This window comes from Heliangelus exortis, chromosome 1 (assembly GCF_036169615.1).
Source record: "Heliangelus exortis chromosome 1, bHelExo1.hap1, whole genome shotgun sequence".
Lineage (NCBI taxonomy): Eukaryota > Metazoa > Chordata > Aves > Apodiformes > Trochilidae > Heliangelus > Heliangelus exortis.
In genome coordinates this window covers 24,734,086-24,753,993 of record NC_092422.1, presented here as the reverse complement: position 1 = coordinate 24,753,993, position 19,908 = coordinate 24,734,086, and the positions used below count along the sequence as shown (strand labels likewise).

Here is a 19,908-nt window from a genome sequence, read left to right as displayed (position 1 = left end):
AAAGACAGAGTAAGGCACAGAGGGAGATCCTGTTTGCTCAAGATAAGAGATGTGATTTAATTTCAGATACATCTCTCGCTGCTCCATTGGCTGAATAAGGAAACAGGACACTTTAATTAGAAGAATTACTTCACTAGGCATTGGAAATGCAGATGTGGGTTAGACAATTTACTGCTTCAACAGCAGTTTCTATCCTGTGGTAACAGACTTTGGATTCATAATGCTCAGGGCCCATGTAAGGGAAAATGAATCTCAGCACTAGCTTTTTAATTATGTCTCAGAAGACACTGATAGCCTCTGAATGCTATGTGCCATACACAAGTTGCAACCCTCTCATCACAGTTCTAGTTATACTACTTAGGAACTGACACATCTTTTTATTTTGAACAGTTTCTAGGAGTAATTAAGTCAAAGAGACAGAGACTTGCTGTTAATGAACTACAGTGGAAATATCTAATTTCAGTCCCTTTTCTGCATCATCTTTAAATGAAATGTTGCTGGGATGTCTGCCTCAAGCAAGAGCAATCAGTAATGCATATCTCTAGCCAGCAGTGCACAGTCCTTCTGCTAGGATGTGACTGGCAGCAACAGAAGTTGGCTTTTGGTTTGAAAGAGTCACTAATAGTAGCTACAATCTTCCCTACAAACCTGAGGTATATTTAGCATCACGAGCTGATTTTTGCTACATGCAATAAAAAATCTTTAACCATGTGAATAAATAAGGTAGTGCGCAGGATTTAATTTTTATTGTAAATCTATAGCTATGAGGATTTTACAGCCCTCTTTCCCCCCTCCATATACTTGGTGGAGATCTAGCAGTTTTTCCTCCACTTGGGCAAGAGCTCCTAACCCACAGATCAGGTTAGTTAAGTTTTGCTGGGTGATGAGCCCTAGACTGAGCTGTGGTGGGATCTGCACCTTCTGGCTGCCTCTGTTCCTCCCATGAGCTCCATCATCCTCCCTACTGCTGCCACCTCCTCTCTTGTGTAGCTCCTCATTCATGCTCCTCACACCTTCTGCAGCAGCTCCACCAGCACCTATACTTGGCTTCTCACTGAAAATCTTTTTGGCAAAACCCAACAGCTTCAAATAGTTTGGATTACTTCAGCTCTAGTAACAGCCCTTGTAGTCTAAAGAGCTCACACAGGCATCTAACTTGGAGAGGAGTATTTAACTCCCTTCTATTTTTTCTGTTTCTTAGGTCCCAGGACATTCTTAAGCAACTTCTTCTCTCTCACATATCATGTAGGAGGCTATTACACAAAGCCTTCTGTCCTCCTATCCAAGATCTAACCATTCTGGGCCTCTGCTAGGTGCAATTAGGCCAAGAGTGATTGCTTTAGCAAGGCACGATTGAATATGCTGTCTGAAACTTCTGCACGCTGCTGCACTGCAAATTTTTTAACTATTTGGCAGGACTGACTTCATTAAGATAAAGTTTTATTGAACAATAAAACAAGGCAGCCAAAGCAAAGTTGTTTAAGGCCTGTCTTCCTCCTCTTTGCTCCACCAGATGTCCACAGAGCATTCTTCTCTTCCCTTCTTTCCCTTGTTTTTCCTGTAGGTCTTAGTTATCAAGACAAAAATATTAAAGTGTTTCTTTATCCATTGCCTCCATCAGTATGTACATCCATTTTCAATGAAAAGACTTAGGAGAGAAATGAACTCTTGTTCTATGAACCCATTCTTGTGACTCCAAAGAGATCAGCTCTTCACTTAAATTTTTGAGTAGAGAATAAAAATTTCTTAACTTTACAACTCCAGGAGTTAATTAGAATAATGAAGAGAGATGTTGATTATGGGACAGTTGTGACAAATAGGAGCTGATGTTTGTGGAAGTCATAGAGCTCTCAAGTTTGACTGCTGGCATTTGAACTTCTAGGGTACTTTTCATACTGAAACGAAAATCTTCACTTAAAACTATTAACAAGTACTCCTTACTTTGTATTATACTGAAAATACAAGGATGGGATTCTTCCCTACTCCATTCCTTCTTCATCAGATCATCATCAGGCCATCTCCTTTGGTGTGGTCCATTAGTGTGTCCCACTTTGACCCACTTCCTTCTAGTGCAAACCTTGATAAATTCTGATGCACAGTGGAGGTATCACAAGTAAGAGAAATTTGCTAGCACTCCAACAATGCTCAGTTGAATACTGTGCTTTTGCATTCTATTATTTCATGGTTAGCCCAAATGCTAGAATATCTTTCAGTCAGTAATTTGGATTGAATGAGACAGCTGAGAAAATTAGTAACTCCCTTGGTTGTTGTTTGGACACGTAAAATATACCAGGAGAATCTGTATTCTTTTAATAGCATCTCAATAGCTTTCCCTTGTGAAACAATAGATGTTCCCATTTAGACATCATTTCTGCTTTTTACTGGCACACTCCAGAAATCTCGAGATCCCTATTTATTTCTTAGTCATCCTTTGTCTCGTCTTTTTGCTAACACTCCCTCCCTTTTCTTACTGAATTGCAGACACCATTGCCCATTGCCCATTATCTGGTGCCCTGATACAGAGCTGATACTTTTACAAATATTCCTGGGCCTTATCCACTGCCTCTACTTTTGCCTCCCAAAAAAGGAGGCTACAGACCCATGGCAGCAAAGAGGCAGAAAGAGCCTGAGGCTTAGAGACAATCAGTCTCTAGGCTGATCACCAGAACTGTGTTTCATGCTTGAGTAGTGTTACGTGAATGCATTTGTCATAAATATTATTTTCCCTATTTAAGTGACTCCATCTTGGGAGACAAAGCAGATCAATCAGGAATTCTAGGAACAAAAACCCTTGTAAAGACACATAGGTCATGAAAAAAAAGTCTATTTTTTTTAACAAAACAAAACAGACAAATCATGGCAACAAAGTAAATTTAATGCCTTTTCAGGGTAAAACCCCAGAAGAAATTGCTGTTGTTAGTTACAACTTCAGTTGACTGGAAAACAACACAAAAATATCCACTAAGCGCTGTTGTGGGGACTGCAGGGAGGGATGCAAAAAAACCCCAAATATGCTGAGTTTTTACTAGAATATTGTGAAAATCTCGCTAGTTTTTTTGATTAAATGAGTCAGTTTTATTTCATTAATATCACTGATTAATACAGAATGTAATCAGTCTTTCTTCTGTATTGTTTAACTTTCCTGGTAATCTCACATCTACATGGTGCTAGATTTACAGCACCTGACACAAAAGCAGCGCAAAGACATCCTGGACCAGAATCAAAAGAGGAGAGAGTGGAAAGCACACAGGTTCTTTTCATTGCTGTTTTATTAAATTTTAGACTCAAAATAATGGAAGTAGACATTTAGCAAGTTAAATGCATGCTTTGTAGACACACTAAGGAACTGATCTTCTTATCTGATATGTAACTGCTTTCAGTATTTTTTTTCTTTAATCTGCATAGGCAAATGCTAGTATGCTTGGGACAAAGAACCAAGGTTTCAGAGTTCTTCTGGTTTGTACACTCCACATTAGAAGGGATTTAATATATCAACAGTTTTTCTTTATACAATAACCCATATTCCCTGTGGCATGAATCTGAGACATATGGAGGTATCTTGGATATACCTGGGTTTCTCAAATGATTCAAAAGAGATACAGGAATTGAAACCCCTTTAAGGTGTACCCATTGCTTACAGGTGAGTTAGGTGTGTAAGCTCCTGTTACAGTCCTAGTTCAATGGGTCCAAGAGTATGATCCAGCTGAGAAGGCAGCAAGGATTAACTTAGTTTCCTAAGCATAGGTTTCTAGTGTTATATGAGATAACATAAGCTTTCTGAGATTAATAAACAACATCTACAGGTATGGCATGATACTTAGGGGCTATGTGACCTTCCAGATCAGGAACCAGTGGCCAGAATACTTCAGGACATCTGTAACACCACTAGAAGTCTGTATGTAGGTAACTGAAATGTATCTCCAGATTTAAGGTAAATTTCTTCATAGGATCCATGATCTGTATTAACTGGATAGTCACTGATAATGAGAACTTAGTTGAAAGCCGTGTAACTTACCTAAATGTAGGTGTTTCAACCTGAAACTGGAACCATACGCTGTGGCAGTAATTTATGGAGAGGAGTAGGCACTTGTTCATGTAATCTAAAATGATTCATCAGTATTTCTACTCAGTTTTTTTATTTCAGTCTTGTCTTGAGTTATTAATCTCTGTGAAATCTCCAAATAGGGAAATAGGATGTTTTGTTCTTCTTTTTTTAAAAATCTTTCTGCTTTAATTCAGGCCCTGTCATTCTAATTTGATATTTCCTGTTTCCATGATTGTATTAGTATCAGATACTCCTCTGGTGAAAGATACAAAGCTTTGGTGAAGAAGCTAAAGGAATTGTTGTTGATACACTTTGTAAAAGTAAGACATTCTGAGGAAAGATTTTTAAAAATGAAGTATTTTGCTAGAAGCAGAAAAAGCTTAGTGGTTGGTGAGCACTTGCAAACAAGCAAGAACTTGATAAGGAAGGATTTTCTGAATGGAAAAAAGGAGAAAAGCCAAAGGTGAATGCATATGAGTAGGAGAAGAAATTAATTAAGAGCTGAACATCCTCTGGCATGTTCTTTATCAGTCATTCCTGAATGTAAAAATGTGATGTAAATTCCTGATGTAAAAAATGTGAGGGTCCTTAACACCTGTGAGAGAGAAAGAGCAATGCAGATCTTCACTACTATGAAGTGCAACTTGCCTGTTCTCTGTTGCCCAAGTACAGGATCTGGCTCAGTTTTTGTTTGTTTGTGGGATTTTTTTAAGGTAGATGAAGAGGAAAAGGAGATGTTCTGCTCTGTCTGATGTACAGAAAAGTTAAAAATGTTCAATTACCAGGGAAATGTGGTTATTTAAATTAGAGTTTGCTCTAAATAGCTAACCTTAAGGGCTTCATTATTAGACCTGTTGCGGTTCACAAAAAGACATAACTCAGTTACAGTGTTTGACATTAAGACAATCTGAAAGTGTAACAGGAGGTAAAAAAGGTTTGCCATGTTATTAATAGCATGTAATTTCTGGAATGTTTCTAACAGTAGATATCAGCTGATTTCTTTATGTCTTGGGGTTCTGTTATTCTGAGAACTTGAAAAGCCCCTTAAACTGAGACAGATGAACCTTGATGGCCTTTTTACTGGCATCCCTTTGGTAATCGAAGATGCACCTTCTATTCTATTTTTGCCTTAGCAGTTAAGTTCAGAGAGAAATGAAGTTTACTATGTACTATCATGGACTGGTTATAGACAGTTACAGATATAGATTTAATGGGCTTAGATTAATTAGAGTTTGTTGGAGGTGAAAAGTCAAAGCAGATCATCTTTAAGGTTCCTTTCAACTCAAACCATTCTATGCTTCTATGAATCTATAATAAGAATTTGTCTTGCTTGAGGGACAAGGCCTCTCTCATGCAGTCTGGACAGGTCATGTTTTGGTTATAGAAATGATTAGACATTTGATCAGGTCACCTCTTGAGGACAGACAGGCGGTGGCACAGGTTCCCCAGACAGGTTTTGTTGTCTCCACCCTTTGAGTTTTTCAAGACTTAAGTGGCTAAAGCCCTGAACACCCCTGTGTCTCTCATAGGTGACCCTGGTTTGAGCAGGAGGTTGGACAAAAGACCTCATGAAGTCCCTTCTAACTGGAGTTGTGGTATGATCTGATGACAGGTTCTGAGGAATCGGATGCATTTTAGCCAGTGTGCTTGGAAATCTCTGCGAAGCTCTCATCAAGGGTACAGAGGGTGACAGATACTTGTCTCTCTCTCCTGTTAATACATCTGGCCACATTAGTTTCTCTCACAGGTGTTTGCTGGTATATACCCTGGCATGTCATAAAGTGATAATAAGCATTTTTGTGTTTTCTTTTTAAGGGTACAGAAAGATGATTGCTGTTGTTACTAATATTGTAGCAGTCCTCCAGAGATATTTAACTTTACATATGAGCTTGAAATAACCAAGAAATATGAATTTTCAAATTACTAAGGAAGGAAAAAACTGCAAAATTATTTATTACATGTGAAGATAGAACATGTATTTTCAGTTTACAGAATTTTTTCCATCTGGAACAAAACATGATACTTTTTAGTAAAAGTAGTAAAAACACACAGAAAAAAATTTAAATAGACTATTTAGCAATTGTATATTGTTCTTCTACCAGCATTTCAACAAATACTATGATACTACCTCAGAACATTAAAATTAAAGCAAAGAAATCCCTTTCCTTTTTGCTTTCCTCCCTTTACACTTGCAGTTAATGTTAATTGACTGTTGTCATAACACTGCCGATATAAATATTCTGCCAATACAAAAATAAATGTTACTCTCTCAGCCTTGGGGCCTTTGGCTTCTATTATCTCTCAATTTCCATGGAAAAGCTGGGTTCTGTAACAAATGCAGCAAATTCAATACTTCAGAAGAAGGAAAATGTTCCCTCAAAGCAGTGGTGAGATACATTGCCATCAAGTCATTTCAAAACAGGAGGCCAGTTTTTTGCCTTTGTGACCTGTCAAGGTTAGAGAATTAAGGAGTTTGTCTGTCAGATCACATGTTGGGGTTGCTAAAGTTCTCCACAAAAAAAAACCAACAAACCAACGCCTGGTGTTGGATTATCTTTGGAGGTCTGAAATGAAGGTCTTAAGGAGCTTGCAGTTAAAACTTAGAATACTGCCTCTATTTCCCTGCAGAATTACCATGTCATTTAGTTGATGTTATAGATCTATTACCAAGTACGAATGGTTTGGGCTGCCATCCTCTCTGCCTCTCACTGAAGTGTTTGGAAGGTGAGGAAACCACAATTTTGTTGCTGTGATGGAGGCTGGAATTGGGAGCACTGTCAGCAATGGAGCTGACTGGCTAAGAGTAGACAGTGGTAAGGAAGAGAGAGGACCAGGGATCTCACCACCATCACCTTAGCAAGGGGGTATTTCCAAAGTAAACTTGAGAGGGATGTTTGATAAAGAAGAGGTCTTGCTTACCTGATTACCTGATATAGAGGTAATATTCAGCTGCAGGCTGGATAATGTGAAAAAAATGGATACTGAATGTGACTCTAGATCAGGACTCACACAGCCTGCCTTTGGCTTTTGGCTGATTTTGCTAAAAGCCTGTATGTTAATTGTAAGTGCAGGAGATGGGAAAGGCACATGCTCAATCTAAATTTAAATTGAACTTCACGTAGGAACCTTAGTGTTGTTGCAGGTTTTCTTCAGATTTTTCCTGTATTTTCACTTATCCCTTAGTATACGATAAGGTTTTTTTAATTCAAATCATAGCATATGTCTGATTCTTGAATCAATTTCAGCTTAGGGAATAATGATTTCATGCATATGATCAGGATATATCTGCTTAACAGCACAGAAGGGCACAAGGGAAGCAGCAGAAAATATTCCTTCAGAGTACCAGCAAGCTACCTTTCACAGGGATTAAAGAGCAGGTTTTTTTTAGAAATGTACTCTTTCTGACTTGCTGGAGCAGAAGTTAGGGCATGCATGTCATGCAAGCAGTGACAACAGCCTAAGGAGTGTATTTCTCTGTCACTGAGCAAATTGTCTGTGATTTGTAGATGAAGAATGTAGCCTCAAACCTTCAGGGACTGAAACAAAGCTTTTGCTTATATCATTCCACATATGTGTCTTCCACCTCTAGCTTTTTGTACATGGTCCTTTTCTTCCACATTTTAAAATAAAATATATTCTTGTAGCTGGAACTATAAGCCAATGTGTTCTACTTTATCTCCATAAGAAATAGCTATGGAAGTTGGGCAAACGAAAATACCTCCCAAATTATCTAGGTTTTGGGACCATGCAATGAATTTTAGAAACACCAGTCTAATCAGAAACATATCATGTATTTCAGTAAAATACTGTACAAGGAACTTGTCTTTGAGACATTGTCTGTACTGCTAAATGAAAGCAGACCTTAGCCTTACTGTAAGAACAAGTGATACTAGGGATTTATATGTAAACAGGATTCACCAAGTTGTAGGTTTGCCTTGCATGGAGCTGACTGGAGAGGTCAAAACTAGAACCAGGGAAAAGCAAATAGATTTTGGGGGTGACCGGGGTCCAGTGCCCAAACTCAGTTACTATTTGATTTCATCAGTCTTGGTGTAGCATGAATATCCTTAAAAGAGACTCAGGCAAACTCAAGACAAGCTCTTCAGTGCTTCTCTGGTTATTCACCATAAAAAAAAAGTGGCAAGGTTCAGACATCTCTCTGTGTGAGAACAGTGAGGGTACCTCCAGCTTTTCATTTGAGATACCAAAGTTTAAGTTTTGCCACAAATAGGACATCTTCATAAGGTGAAAGAACTACTCAGGGACAGACATCAATTTTCCAGGCTGGTAGATGCTGGGTACACAGAATTCCATTTAGAGCTATTGTAGGTATTTTCCCATTATGGGAAAGCAAAGTATGTCTTAGATCTGTTCAAAAGAGAAGGTAATTTCTCCAACCATGCCCTATTCTTAAGTCTAAAAGAGCTTTTGGAGGGCAAGGCTTTTGAGCAATTACAGTCCCTGCAGTTCTTTCCAAGGTTCACGTTCTGTGTTTAAACCTCAGAAGCTGTACATGGTGGCTGTCAGATGGCCATTCAAGAGCAGTTCCTCTGAACACATTTAAGTCAAAACTGGGAAAGTGAATTGCACAGGTAATGAACAAATTGAAAAACATCATCTTTGAAGGACAGAAGGAAGGTTCATGAAGGCCACACTTGACTTAGAGTTGATGCATCTACTACAGACTCACCTACATTTTTCCTGCAAATGGTCACTAAGAATCAGTGCCAAGACCTTTTATTTCAGCCTACTCTTAGTGCAGGAACTTGGTGATTAATTTAATTTCTCAACCTTTAACATTCTCAGATAAAGATATAGCCAAGTTAAACAAGAGGGACTTTGAGATTATATCATTAAAGTATTTGAAGAGAAAGAAAAACAGATTGAGTGACTGTATACATTCTGTTCCTGAGCATTAATAAATCTACAAAGCCAGAACACCCTACATGTTTATTGCTTTATTTAGTTTAAACGTTTTGTAATCAGTCTGTGGTTTTATTTTCCTTCCTCTCCCTTATTCTGCATACAGTCCGTCTTCAAATGAGTGCTATTCTTTCAAGAAACTGGATTCAAACTTACTTTGGGGAATTTTGGCATCTTCATTTCCACAGAAGCTTCACACAGTAAATAGCCTTCTTTCATGAAAGAAAGTAGAAAACCTTGGAGTTCAGCATGACTCCGTTGTTGGCTTTCTCATCATATTGCTTAGCAAATATATTGATTTGGGTCTCCTAAAATGAAATTAGACTTTTGAGATTATCAGCAAAATGTATTTATAGTTTTTCATCGTTAGAATGAATACTGGAAGAATGATGAACCACTATTTCTGTTCTCTTAGAAGTCAATTTATTTAAAACTATCGATGCATTCATCATGTTTGGTGTCAGAGGTGTCTAAAGGCTTCTTTGGGAGTTGCAGGATTGAAGTGAGAGAGACCTAAGCAAATAATTTGTCTATTATGTCTTTTTCCTTAGACACAATGCACAGGTTATTGCAGCACAAGTGTTTGGAACAGCTGAAAAGCTTTTATGTATTGTTTGGTGATAATATGGTTGAACGATATCAGAGAGAGAGGCTCTGCATTTTTTCAAAGGGTGAAAAAGATCTTAGTAATACTTTGTGTTTCTATAAAAATAATTAAAACCTAAATAAATAATTTCAAAACCTGTTAAATTTCAAACCTGTAAACAAAATTAAAATGTATCTTATTACATTGGGTAGTGCGAAAAAAAAGTTCTGAAAGAATTTTCAACCACTGGAACAGGCTGCTCAGGGAAGTGGTAAATTTGCCATCCCTGGAGGTGTTCAGAAAATGTGTAGATGTGGCATTTCAGGACATGGTTTAGTTGTCATGATGGTGTTTGTTGGATGGTTTACTTGATGATCTTGGAGGTCTTTTCCAACCTTAATGATTCTATGTTTCTGTGATTTTGTTGACCTGGAAAATACTGCTTAGCTTAATGCAGTAAGTATGTGGAGTTAAACAAAAATAATCAGTTGAAAGATAACCCTCAGAATCCTTTGGTCTGACTTCCTGCTCAAAACTAAATTAACACTGAAGTTTAATCAAGTTGCTATGTAAATTGCCCAGCAAAGTTTTGAATACTCACAAAACTTTGTGATCTGATTTTCCTTAGATCAAACCAGAATTCCCTTCACGCAGTCTCTGACCATCCTTATCCTTTTATTGTGCTCCTGTGAAAAGCATGCATGCTTCTGTCTATAACCTTCCTTTCATTAGTTAATACAGAAAGTAAGTCCCTACCATGATTCTTCTCTTTTTGAGGCTGAGCTCATCCAGCTCCCCCTCCAGCCCTGTAACCCCTTGGAAATGTTGTGTTGCATCAGTTTGCCCATGTGTCTCTTGTAGTGGGGGACCCAAAACAGGACGCAGAGCTTCAGTTGTAGTCTCACAGTTGCAAAAGAGGAAGATTTTTACATATCTTGACATGCTGGCTGTACTACTTCATCCCAGGCAGTACATTTGCACTTCATGGGCTCAGCCATATTCAGTTTCTTGCTTATCAGTGTCCCCAGGTCTGTTCTGCCAAACTACTCCTTAGACAATGAATTCCAGCCTGGGCTGTTGCTGAGCATTATTCTGTCTCAAGTATAAGACTTTGCATCTGAATATCTGTCTTAATTTTTGTTTGCTGTGCATGGAAACACAGCAGCTGAAAACAGGGATGCAATATAACAGAAGTTCACATTCTATTTGCTCTGAAAATACTTGGAGAGGTTAATTTTTTTTTCCCTACAGAAATGTTTTCAATTGTGGTGAGTCCAACACTTGCCCGGAATGGGCATCCCAGTTCTCAAGTCTGGAGCTATTTAACATACTCATCCAAAACCCCAAGAACTGATTGATTTTTCTTTACCACATGGAAGTTTGAACAAGGCTTTTCATGGATAAGTAGTTCCTAAAAACTGCATTCTGGTTTCAGTCAGTGTTGCATTTTCTAAGTAATTTATTAAAATCACTGACATTATAGATAAGTCTTGACTTAATAGATATCTAATAGTTTTCTCTGTGCTGAGAAGGAGCAGTGAATCAAATAAGGAGCTTCTGCTTGTTTTGATGTGGAAAAAAATATAAAATGTTAAAAATAAAAACTGCAGTTCCATTGTTTGTATAATAATGTCCATTAATCCTTTTAATGAAGTGTTTCAGCCTTCTCTTTTCATTTTCTTTTCATTTTCTTCCTCCTTATATTTGCAGATAAACGATAGGATAATTACAATTAAAAAACGAACAAGCAAAACTGGCATTGTATTCTGTTCTTGATGAGAGCAGTATAAACTCTGTATTTTGTGATGAAGGCATCAATGCTGTGATTTTCCTTGTTTTCCTATAAGGACCTGATGTGACACAAGTTGCCCTGGTGATAAACAAGCTGGAGAGCTACAGTGTTCTGATGCTGAGTGAGCTGGTTTGTTCTTTTAATGAGGAAGCTGCAGACAGAGATAAAGAAAATCTGACCCAGTGGTTTAGATCCATCAAGATTTACAATTATAATGATAGTCTGCTCCAGTCAGCACCAGGCTGAGGATGGACAAGTGAATATTCACAGTAACTGGCAGAGGAAATAGGGCTTCTGGCCTGATGCAGAAAAGAGACAGTGTAACTATACCCAAAGGAGTCCAGAACACATAGTCCCTAGCTTTTATAAAGGAAAATGCAGTGTCATCCAGTCACTAACATTAAAACATTTTAATTGCAATTAAATGTTATTTGTCTTAATGAACCAGACCTCACAGAGTAAGTGTTGAAACCCAAAAATATAATCTTTGGGGGAAGACATAGGGAAGACTATTCAGCGATGTCTCCAGAGGGAGAAACAAACTACCAAATTTGGGATTCCATTTAATGAGGTTGGGAGTTGAATCTGTCATTAGTGCCAAGCAAATATACTTTTCACAAGCAGTAAATAAAGAATTTAGACATCTAAATTTGAACCTAATAACTGGAAGAGCTTGTGTTTTTATTAAATAACTGGAAAATATGTAAATTATGAAAAGTAAATTGTTCTAGAGAAAGAAAAAGAATAGGGCTTAATTCCTTTTGAACTGGAACACAATCACTGGAAAATGTTTATGGCAAAGTAGCAGACCTCAGAGCTAACATTTCCCACCAGCTTGGCTGTAATGGCAGTACAAAATAGCACAACAGAGAATCTGTCCATGACTTTCAAAAAGTATTACTGAGGCCCTTAATGATAACTATTTTCTTTTGCTTTGTCCCCCCAAAAAGATCTTTAACATTCATCTGTTATTCTATCAGGGACCGTTCTTTGCGTTACAGCGTAACTCACTTGTACATAAGTCAAAAATGAAATCACTTTCCTTTGACAGCTTTAATTTCTAGATATCAAGTCACATTCTTTTTCTATGTTACATATACTAAACCACCTATTGATCTGAGAATGAGAACTTAATTTGGACCTCAGATTTTATTAGACTCCTTTGTAAAGGTAAAAATGAGCATTCTATTACAAGGGCGGATTTTTCGACATCTTTGTGTACTTCCTAATACAGTGAAATAGATGCTCAAAGGTAACATTTTTCTACAGTAAAGAACTAAATTGACTTACTCTGATGATATGTGATTTTGTAAAAGTAATTTCATTTAGAAAAGTATTATTTCTATAAAGACAATACATATGCAAGCCATAAGATGCCTACTGTAGAAAAAGATGTGGTCATCTCTAGAATGATCACACAGTAAAGCTAAGTAGTCATGTAAGTCCTCTGCTGAACTGGGAGAAAATATTTTTCAACATTTTGCACACTGAGTATTTTACAACTAGCATAAATAGAAATATTCTGTAAAACTAATTTCCCAGTTCTGCATTGCCTATGCCAAAATATTTTAGGTACATCCATTATAACTTGTGTTATTTCTTCATCATTCCTATTGGCTGAAGGATATGTGATATAGAAAAAAAAAATAGATTCTGATTTTCACCAGTCTCAGGAAAGAGCCAATTCTCAGCATGACAATTAAGAAAATGAATACCAAAACATTTTCAGACAAGCAGACTCTATGAAGGAGCCAAAGATGTGCAACCAGGAATGATCATTACATCAAAATCCCTTGAGTAATTACAAACTGCTGGAAGCTATTGGAAACCATTGTAATATGAAAATATAAACTTGATTTTTTGCTAATTATATGGAGACAATGTCAAAGTCAAATAACATACAACATAATGCTGACAGTAAAAAAAATACTTTGAATGCCTCAGAATGTAGTATCTCCAATTAAGGAAGAAAAAATGTACTACAGTGAAAATATTTTGGCATAGGCAATGCAGAACAGGGAAATAAATGCCATGTAATATTTCTATTTCGGCTAGTTGTAAAATGCTAAATGTGCAAAATATTAGGAAAAAAAAATGAGCTCCCAGTTCAGCAGAGGACTTATATGGCTACTTAGCTTTACAGCATGACCATCCTAAAGGTGATCTCATCTTTTTCTACAGGAAGCATATTATGGCTTGCAGCATGTCTTTTCTCCATCCACTTCTTACATTAATTTTTAATAGAAATGTTTATAATAGGGTATAGAACTCCTTTGACCAGAGAATTTTGTCATGAACACTTTTTTTTTTTTTCTGTATAGAAAAAGGTTTTTTAGGGAGTAAACGATTCAGAATTGGTAATAAAATATATTAATCACCAATAAATTTGCTTGACCTGTATAGCCATATGTGAATTCTGAATGCAATGAAAGAGACAGTCTATACAAGCAGCATTTACACTGTAGATCCTAAATTGCAATTAAAAAAATTCACTCTTTGGTTTCTAGGATTGGAAAAATTTGCTCTTTGGAAAAAGTTTCTGTCCCTCAGACAGCAGTCCTTGCCCTTAACACAGAGTACCTTAGCCATTCAGTCACAACATGAAGAAATCTAATATCATATAATCATAGAATCATAGAATCATAGAATCATAGAATCATAGAATCATAGAATCATAGAATTGGCTGGGTTGGAAGGGACCTCAGAGATCATCAAGTCCAACCCTTGATCCACTATCGCTGCAGTTACCAGCCCATGGCACTGAGTGCCACATCCAGTCTCTTTTTAAACATCTCCAGGGATGGAGAATCCACCACTTCCTGGGGCAGCCCATTCCAATGCTTGATAACCCTCTCAGTAAAGAAATTCTTTCTAATATCCAACTTAAACCTTCCCCGGCACAACTTGAGACCGTGCCCTCTTGTCTTGCTGAGAGTTGCCTGGGAAAAGAGACCAACCCCCCCTGGCTACCCCCTCCTTTCAGGGAGTTGTAGAGAGTGATGAGATCTCCTCTGAGCCTCCTCTTCTCCAGGCTGAACAGCCCCAGCTCCCTCAGCCTCTCCTCATAGGATCTGTGCTCGAGTCCCTTCACCAGCCCAGTTGCCCTCCTTTGGACCTGCTCCAGCACCTCGATATCCTTCCTGAACTGAGGGGCCCAGAACTGGACACAGAACTCGAGGTGTGGCCTCACCAGCGCTGAGTACAGGGGCAGAATCACTTCCTTGGACCTGCTGGCCATGCTGTTCCTGATACAGGCCAGGATGCCATTGGCCTTCTTCTAATCTAAGGATTAGAACCAAGCATCTATTGCCCAGTCAGTGTGGAGCACTCTCCAAGGGGAGTTGAACTTGATGGTCTTTCAAGTCCCTTACAACCCCTAACATTCTGTGATTTCTGTGATTCTGTGGTGGTACAAGGTACCTCTGCATCACTTCTGGTCTTCTCAACCCCAGGGTAGCCCAGTATTTGGTGGACATTGGATAAAAATGTCTTTATTTCCTCCACACTGGAGCAAGGAAGTACATTCCATTTTTACCTATGTTTGGCAAAGAGTAGTCTCCCTTTTTCTTCCACCAGCCTTTACCAACCACTAACCATTGGAAGTTGTTCCTTCACCTGGGTCCCCAGCACAGTGACAGCACCTCAAAAGTGTTGAGCAAAGGGACACAGGTAATGCTTAGGAACCGATTACTTTGTGGTGAAAGTATATGTAATATACATATTACATATGGGAAAGGGAAACATATTGTACATATTACAAAGGGAAACAAACATGGATCTGGCACACTTTGGAGGGAAAAAAAAAAAAAAAAAACGAGTATATTTTACACAGGAACTTTTCACTGGTCAAACAAAGCACTAATTTGTACTACACCTACAAAGCAAGGTAAAAGATTTTTTAGGGGGAGGGCTGTTAAAAACTTGGCAAAAACATAGTTTAGAAACCATCTTGCATGCAACATTACTCCAGACATTTTTGTCTTGAAAGAAGTACCCTGAAACCTGGTGAATGCATTTCTTCTCATTGGAAGTGAACGTTCTGTTACTGTTCTTTAAGGCTGTTTTCAAGATGCTTATGGCATGAGTCTTTCAGTACAATCAGGGGCATCTTCAGTCGTGGTGTCTGGTAGGCAAATATGTCTCTGCTCAGGACACTGGCATTTCATTAACATACACCAGGTTTTAATTTGGCTCAGTTAACATTTCTGACAAGACCCAGACATATATAGAAAAATGCATGCTGACTCTCGTTTCATTTTGTAGGCTAAATAGCATTTTGTAGAAATCCCAGTGATTTAAAAAACTGAGAATTTGTCTGTCTATTTTTCATCCCTAAAAGAATTTCGCTCCTGTGGTTATTATCGAAATAATGTAAATTCCCAAATCAAGTGCATTTGATTGGAATTAAAATCTGTAATTATCTGGTGTAAATTATCCTATTAATTAATAAGCTAAAGAAGTTTGTGCATAGCTTTCTTATGTATTCATCTAATTTAATCAAATTTAAACATACATGCATTTGCGTAACATGAGGAAATGCTTCTATTTATTTTATTTATTTTTTAAAAAAATTAAATGTAACAAGTGCATATTTTGTTTCTAATGTATTTCTCTTATGTCAAGTCTATCATGCTACTACTCAGTGTCCCCTTTTTAAAGAAAGCATTAGGAAAAAAAGGAACTAGCGATCAAATAAAAATTTTAATTAAAACCCTGGAATACACTTCAAAGTTTCTTTGAAAATCTATCTGAAAAATACAAAATATTCACTGGGTCTGGATTTTTTTTTTTTTTTTTTTTTTTGTTGTTCAATGCAATTTTAAAGATCACATTTTAAAACCTGAAATCACGTCATAGGGAACAGGCAGACCCTAAAACATTGTACAGGGTAGGAATTTAACCTAACAGGGATTAGTGAAGCACCAGGGAATGTTGGTTGGTTCATCTTGTACAAGTCTTAGGTAATGTTTCTGTGAGTGTTTTGTCAGTGTAAAAGCATGTAAGCCTCATTTTAAGAGAACTAACAGGGAACATACTGAGAATAGTTTGTTCATGGCTGTGGAATTCTGTTTCACTGTTTACAGGTCTCAGTTGTACTTTACATTTTCATGGTGGCTTCCACTTGACATTCTATGAATTCTCTAGAAATGTTGCTGGTTGAATTGTGGAAGTATTTATGAACTTGTTTTTCAGTTTGTAACTCATCTTTTGAAGTACATATATTCTATAGTCCATTGTCTCTGTGTTCTCAACTGATGGGGAAATCAAACTTTATTGTGAAAAGTGAATTTTGATGGCTTTGTACTATGTTTTGTTTTTTGAATTGGAGGAAGGGAAGGGTCACTTAGTCTTGCCTTGCTGCTATTATCAGTATGAGTCGGTTTGCACAAACTGCACAAAAATTGTTTTTTTTTAAATTTAAATTAAATTTAAATTTAAAGTAATTTAGACAGTGTAGAAATCACTTTACAAAATTAACAAGAAACTAACTGTCTTCCTCTTCTTTTCTCTCTGTAGTTTGTTGCTCAGCCCAACTGCCAGCAGCTGCTCGCATCCCGCTGGTACGATGAGTTCCCCGGGTGGAGGAGACGACACTGGGCTGTGAAGATGTTGACGTGTGTTGTGATAGGACTCCTTTTCCCAGTCTTCTCTGTGTGCTACCTGATAGCTCCCAAAAGCCCGTTAGGGCTGTTCATCAGAAAGCCATTTATCAAATTTATCTGCCATACTGCATCCTACTTGACTTTCCTGTTCCTGCTGTTGCTTGCCTCTCAGCACATTGACAGGTCAGACCTGAGCATGCAAGGACCACCACCAACCATCGTCGAGTGGATGATATTACCGTGGGTCCTGGGTAAATGTATTACTAAAGAAAATACAGTGAAAAGTGTTTTTTGACCCCGTGATTTTGTCAATCGTTCCTGAGGCAGGAAGATAAAGTAGAGTCTGTCATGGATTATTGACTTACTCAAACAGGCAAATGTTCTGTCTGCTCCAATACTGAGCAAGAGTAGTAGACAACTTGGAAAGAGTTTAAAAAGAAAAAGAGGAAAAAAAAAAAAAAAAAAGTATCACCATCTTTTATATTTTAGTGAGGGAGAACAAAAGATATTGGGGTTTCCTTCACATGATTAAGCAGTGCCCTGGAACATATATATTGATAATGTTTCTTAATATCTATTTCCTCTAGGCCAGAAATTGTTCTGATTCTTCAAAGTGTGCATCTTTTTTCTTTGTGTCTTTTTTTTTTTTCTCTTTTGAAAAAGGGTTCTTTTGCCATAATAATAATTTTACAGGTATCACGATGAGACAGTGTCATTATTGGAGTGTTATCCTTAACCTTGGATACCTAGGTATGCTTCTTTCTAATATGAAAAATATATCTATTACAAATAACACTGACTAGCATTTTCATCAAAAAAGTATTTTCACCAAAATATACATGCAGTACAAAACCATTCATAAGAAATTGTCACTCGCTGAAAAAAAACATATTTTATATCAGAAGGAAAAAGAAAATCCCCCTACCATTTTTAAATCGTGGGGAAAATCAGATCAGATCTGCCCTAAGAGTTTTAAATAAAAGTTTCAGTGTAGGATAATTGAGCAGTGTAGGATTATTTGTGTGGGTCATGTCAACCTTAAATGTCTTCCTGTGGGACTGCTCAGTCCTATGAGGTTGGACTGTTCAAGGTACTTTCTACCTTCACAAGTCTCCCCTGCTAGATGGTATCTCTCTTGGTGTTGTGTTCTCTTCCCTGTTTTTTGTTTTAGAAACTGACAAAAATTGGACCATGTCAGGCCAAATATACTCAGTCTTGACTGAAATGAAATTGTAGAAGGATGGACTTAACTACAGGAAGTTTTATGTCTTCATTTAAATTGTCATCACATAGTCAAGCTCATACACAAGGTTTTCTGAAATATTTTTGTGTGGATTTGATACTTTTATGACTCCCAGAGCTTCCCATTAAGATACTATTTCTCTTCACTTCTACACTTTTCCTAGACACCTTCCTTTTTGTAGACCAACTACACTGATAAGACATTTGGTACCATTGGTCATCTAAAATTTAAAGTGGAGTGGTGAATTTATAATACACTAATGGGCAGTGCCTTATATTCCAGGGAGGAAAGACTCAGTGGCTTTTCCTCTATATGTTCCTTGGTGGAGCAGTGGGGGAAGCAGGAGGCAAGGCTACACCTGTTTTTCACTTAAGCAAAGAGGATGGATGTCTGAAAGCCCTGTGTATGCTGACTTGTCAGGAGCCTCCTGGAAGGACTTGCCTTCCAGAGATGAACTCCTGTCTCAGAGTTCCTCATGACAGCACACTGTAAAACAGCCCTCACTGCCAGCCTCCACTGTAACTTGTGGTGTCCTTCTCTGGGGAAATATTGTTCCTAGAATTAAAAATGCCAATATCTACTGTTGCAGCAAAGGAGTTAATCAACCTGGTAGGCTGCTTAGAGTGGCATTTTCTACAGACAAGTCAAACTAACTTCAGTGAGTGAGATTCACATTTAATAATTAAAAATAAAATACCCCAGTAAATTTTCCCAGTTTTGTGCCATCAAAAAAGAAGAAACCAGTATAAAATCATTATTTGGTATATTAGTTCCATAGAAATAAATGTACAATGCTGAGGAAGAGAAGAGGGCTCTCCTGGTTTGTCCCATGCCCAGAGGAGACACTAGTAGCTCTTCTGTCTGACTGTCCAAAGCATCAGGTAGTCAGTGTCTCTCCAGCTTTCACAGAATCCTTGGAATGTAGGATAATAAGAACAAATGCATAGCTGACACATAGACCTTGTCACACCAAAGTGGATTTCATCATTAATCTGCCTTTATAAACAGAGAAGGTAGAGCCCAGAGAAAAAGGCAAAATTTGAGAAGGGTAGGGGTTAGTTTCAGCTAGAGGCAGTTCTGAAATTTTGCTGACTAACTCTGCTACAGAAAACATGCAGTGGGAACAGGAAGAACCACCATTACCCTCAGCCTCTGACACTGTTGTTTACAAAAAGGTTTAAGTAATTCAAAAGTGCAAAGCACTTGTTTGAAGAAGCCATTATCCTAGAGAATTCTGACTATAAAGATGACTACTACTACTAACAGCAGCATTAATATTTGCAGTGTAGACTCATATGGCCAGATTATGCTGGTACATCTTGTGCTGACTATGTCCTTCCTCTGCAAGCAGTAGAGGTTGTGTCAAGGGAACTGCTTGCATAAAAGAATTTTCATGAGCATGAATAAAGATCAATAGTCAGATACCATGAGGTCAGATAGCCTGTGGTCAATCTAGACTGTAGTGTTCAGAGGTACTGTGCCTTCCAAAATCTCTTACAACCACTGTATTTTACACACTGGTCTCTAGCAGTTCCTAACTAGTGATTTCCTGTAATTCCAGCTTCACATTTGTCAGGTTTAGTTTTCAGATTCTGGTTGTTGCAGTTCCTTAGCTCATCCAGGTCCCATCTTCACACATCATAATCTCAGGCAATTGATTAATTACCTAATTTCCCATTGAACGAGCCAGACACACATCTCCACAGGACACTTCAG

The 19,908-nt window shown here is 37.8% G+C and overlaps 1 protein-coding gene across 2 annotated transcripts in view; it reads left to right on the top strand.

The window, feature by feature from the left end:
* Nucleotides 1-19,908, top strand: part of TRPC4 (transient receptor potential cation channel subfamily C member 4) — a 137,596-nt gene that overhangs the window by 81,817 nt on the left and 35,871 nt on the right. For both annotated transcript variants that reach the window (XM_071738066.1, XM_071738057.1), the window contains one exon: nt 16,864-17,200. In XM_071738066.1, coding sequence (XP_071594167.1) covers nt 16,864-17,200 — 337 coding nt within the window. The remainder of the gene's footprint in view (nt 1-16,863; nt 17,201-19,908) is intronic.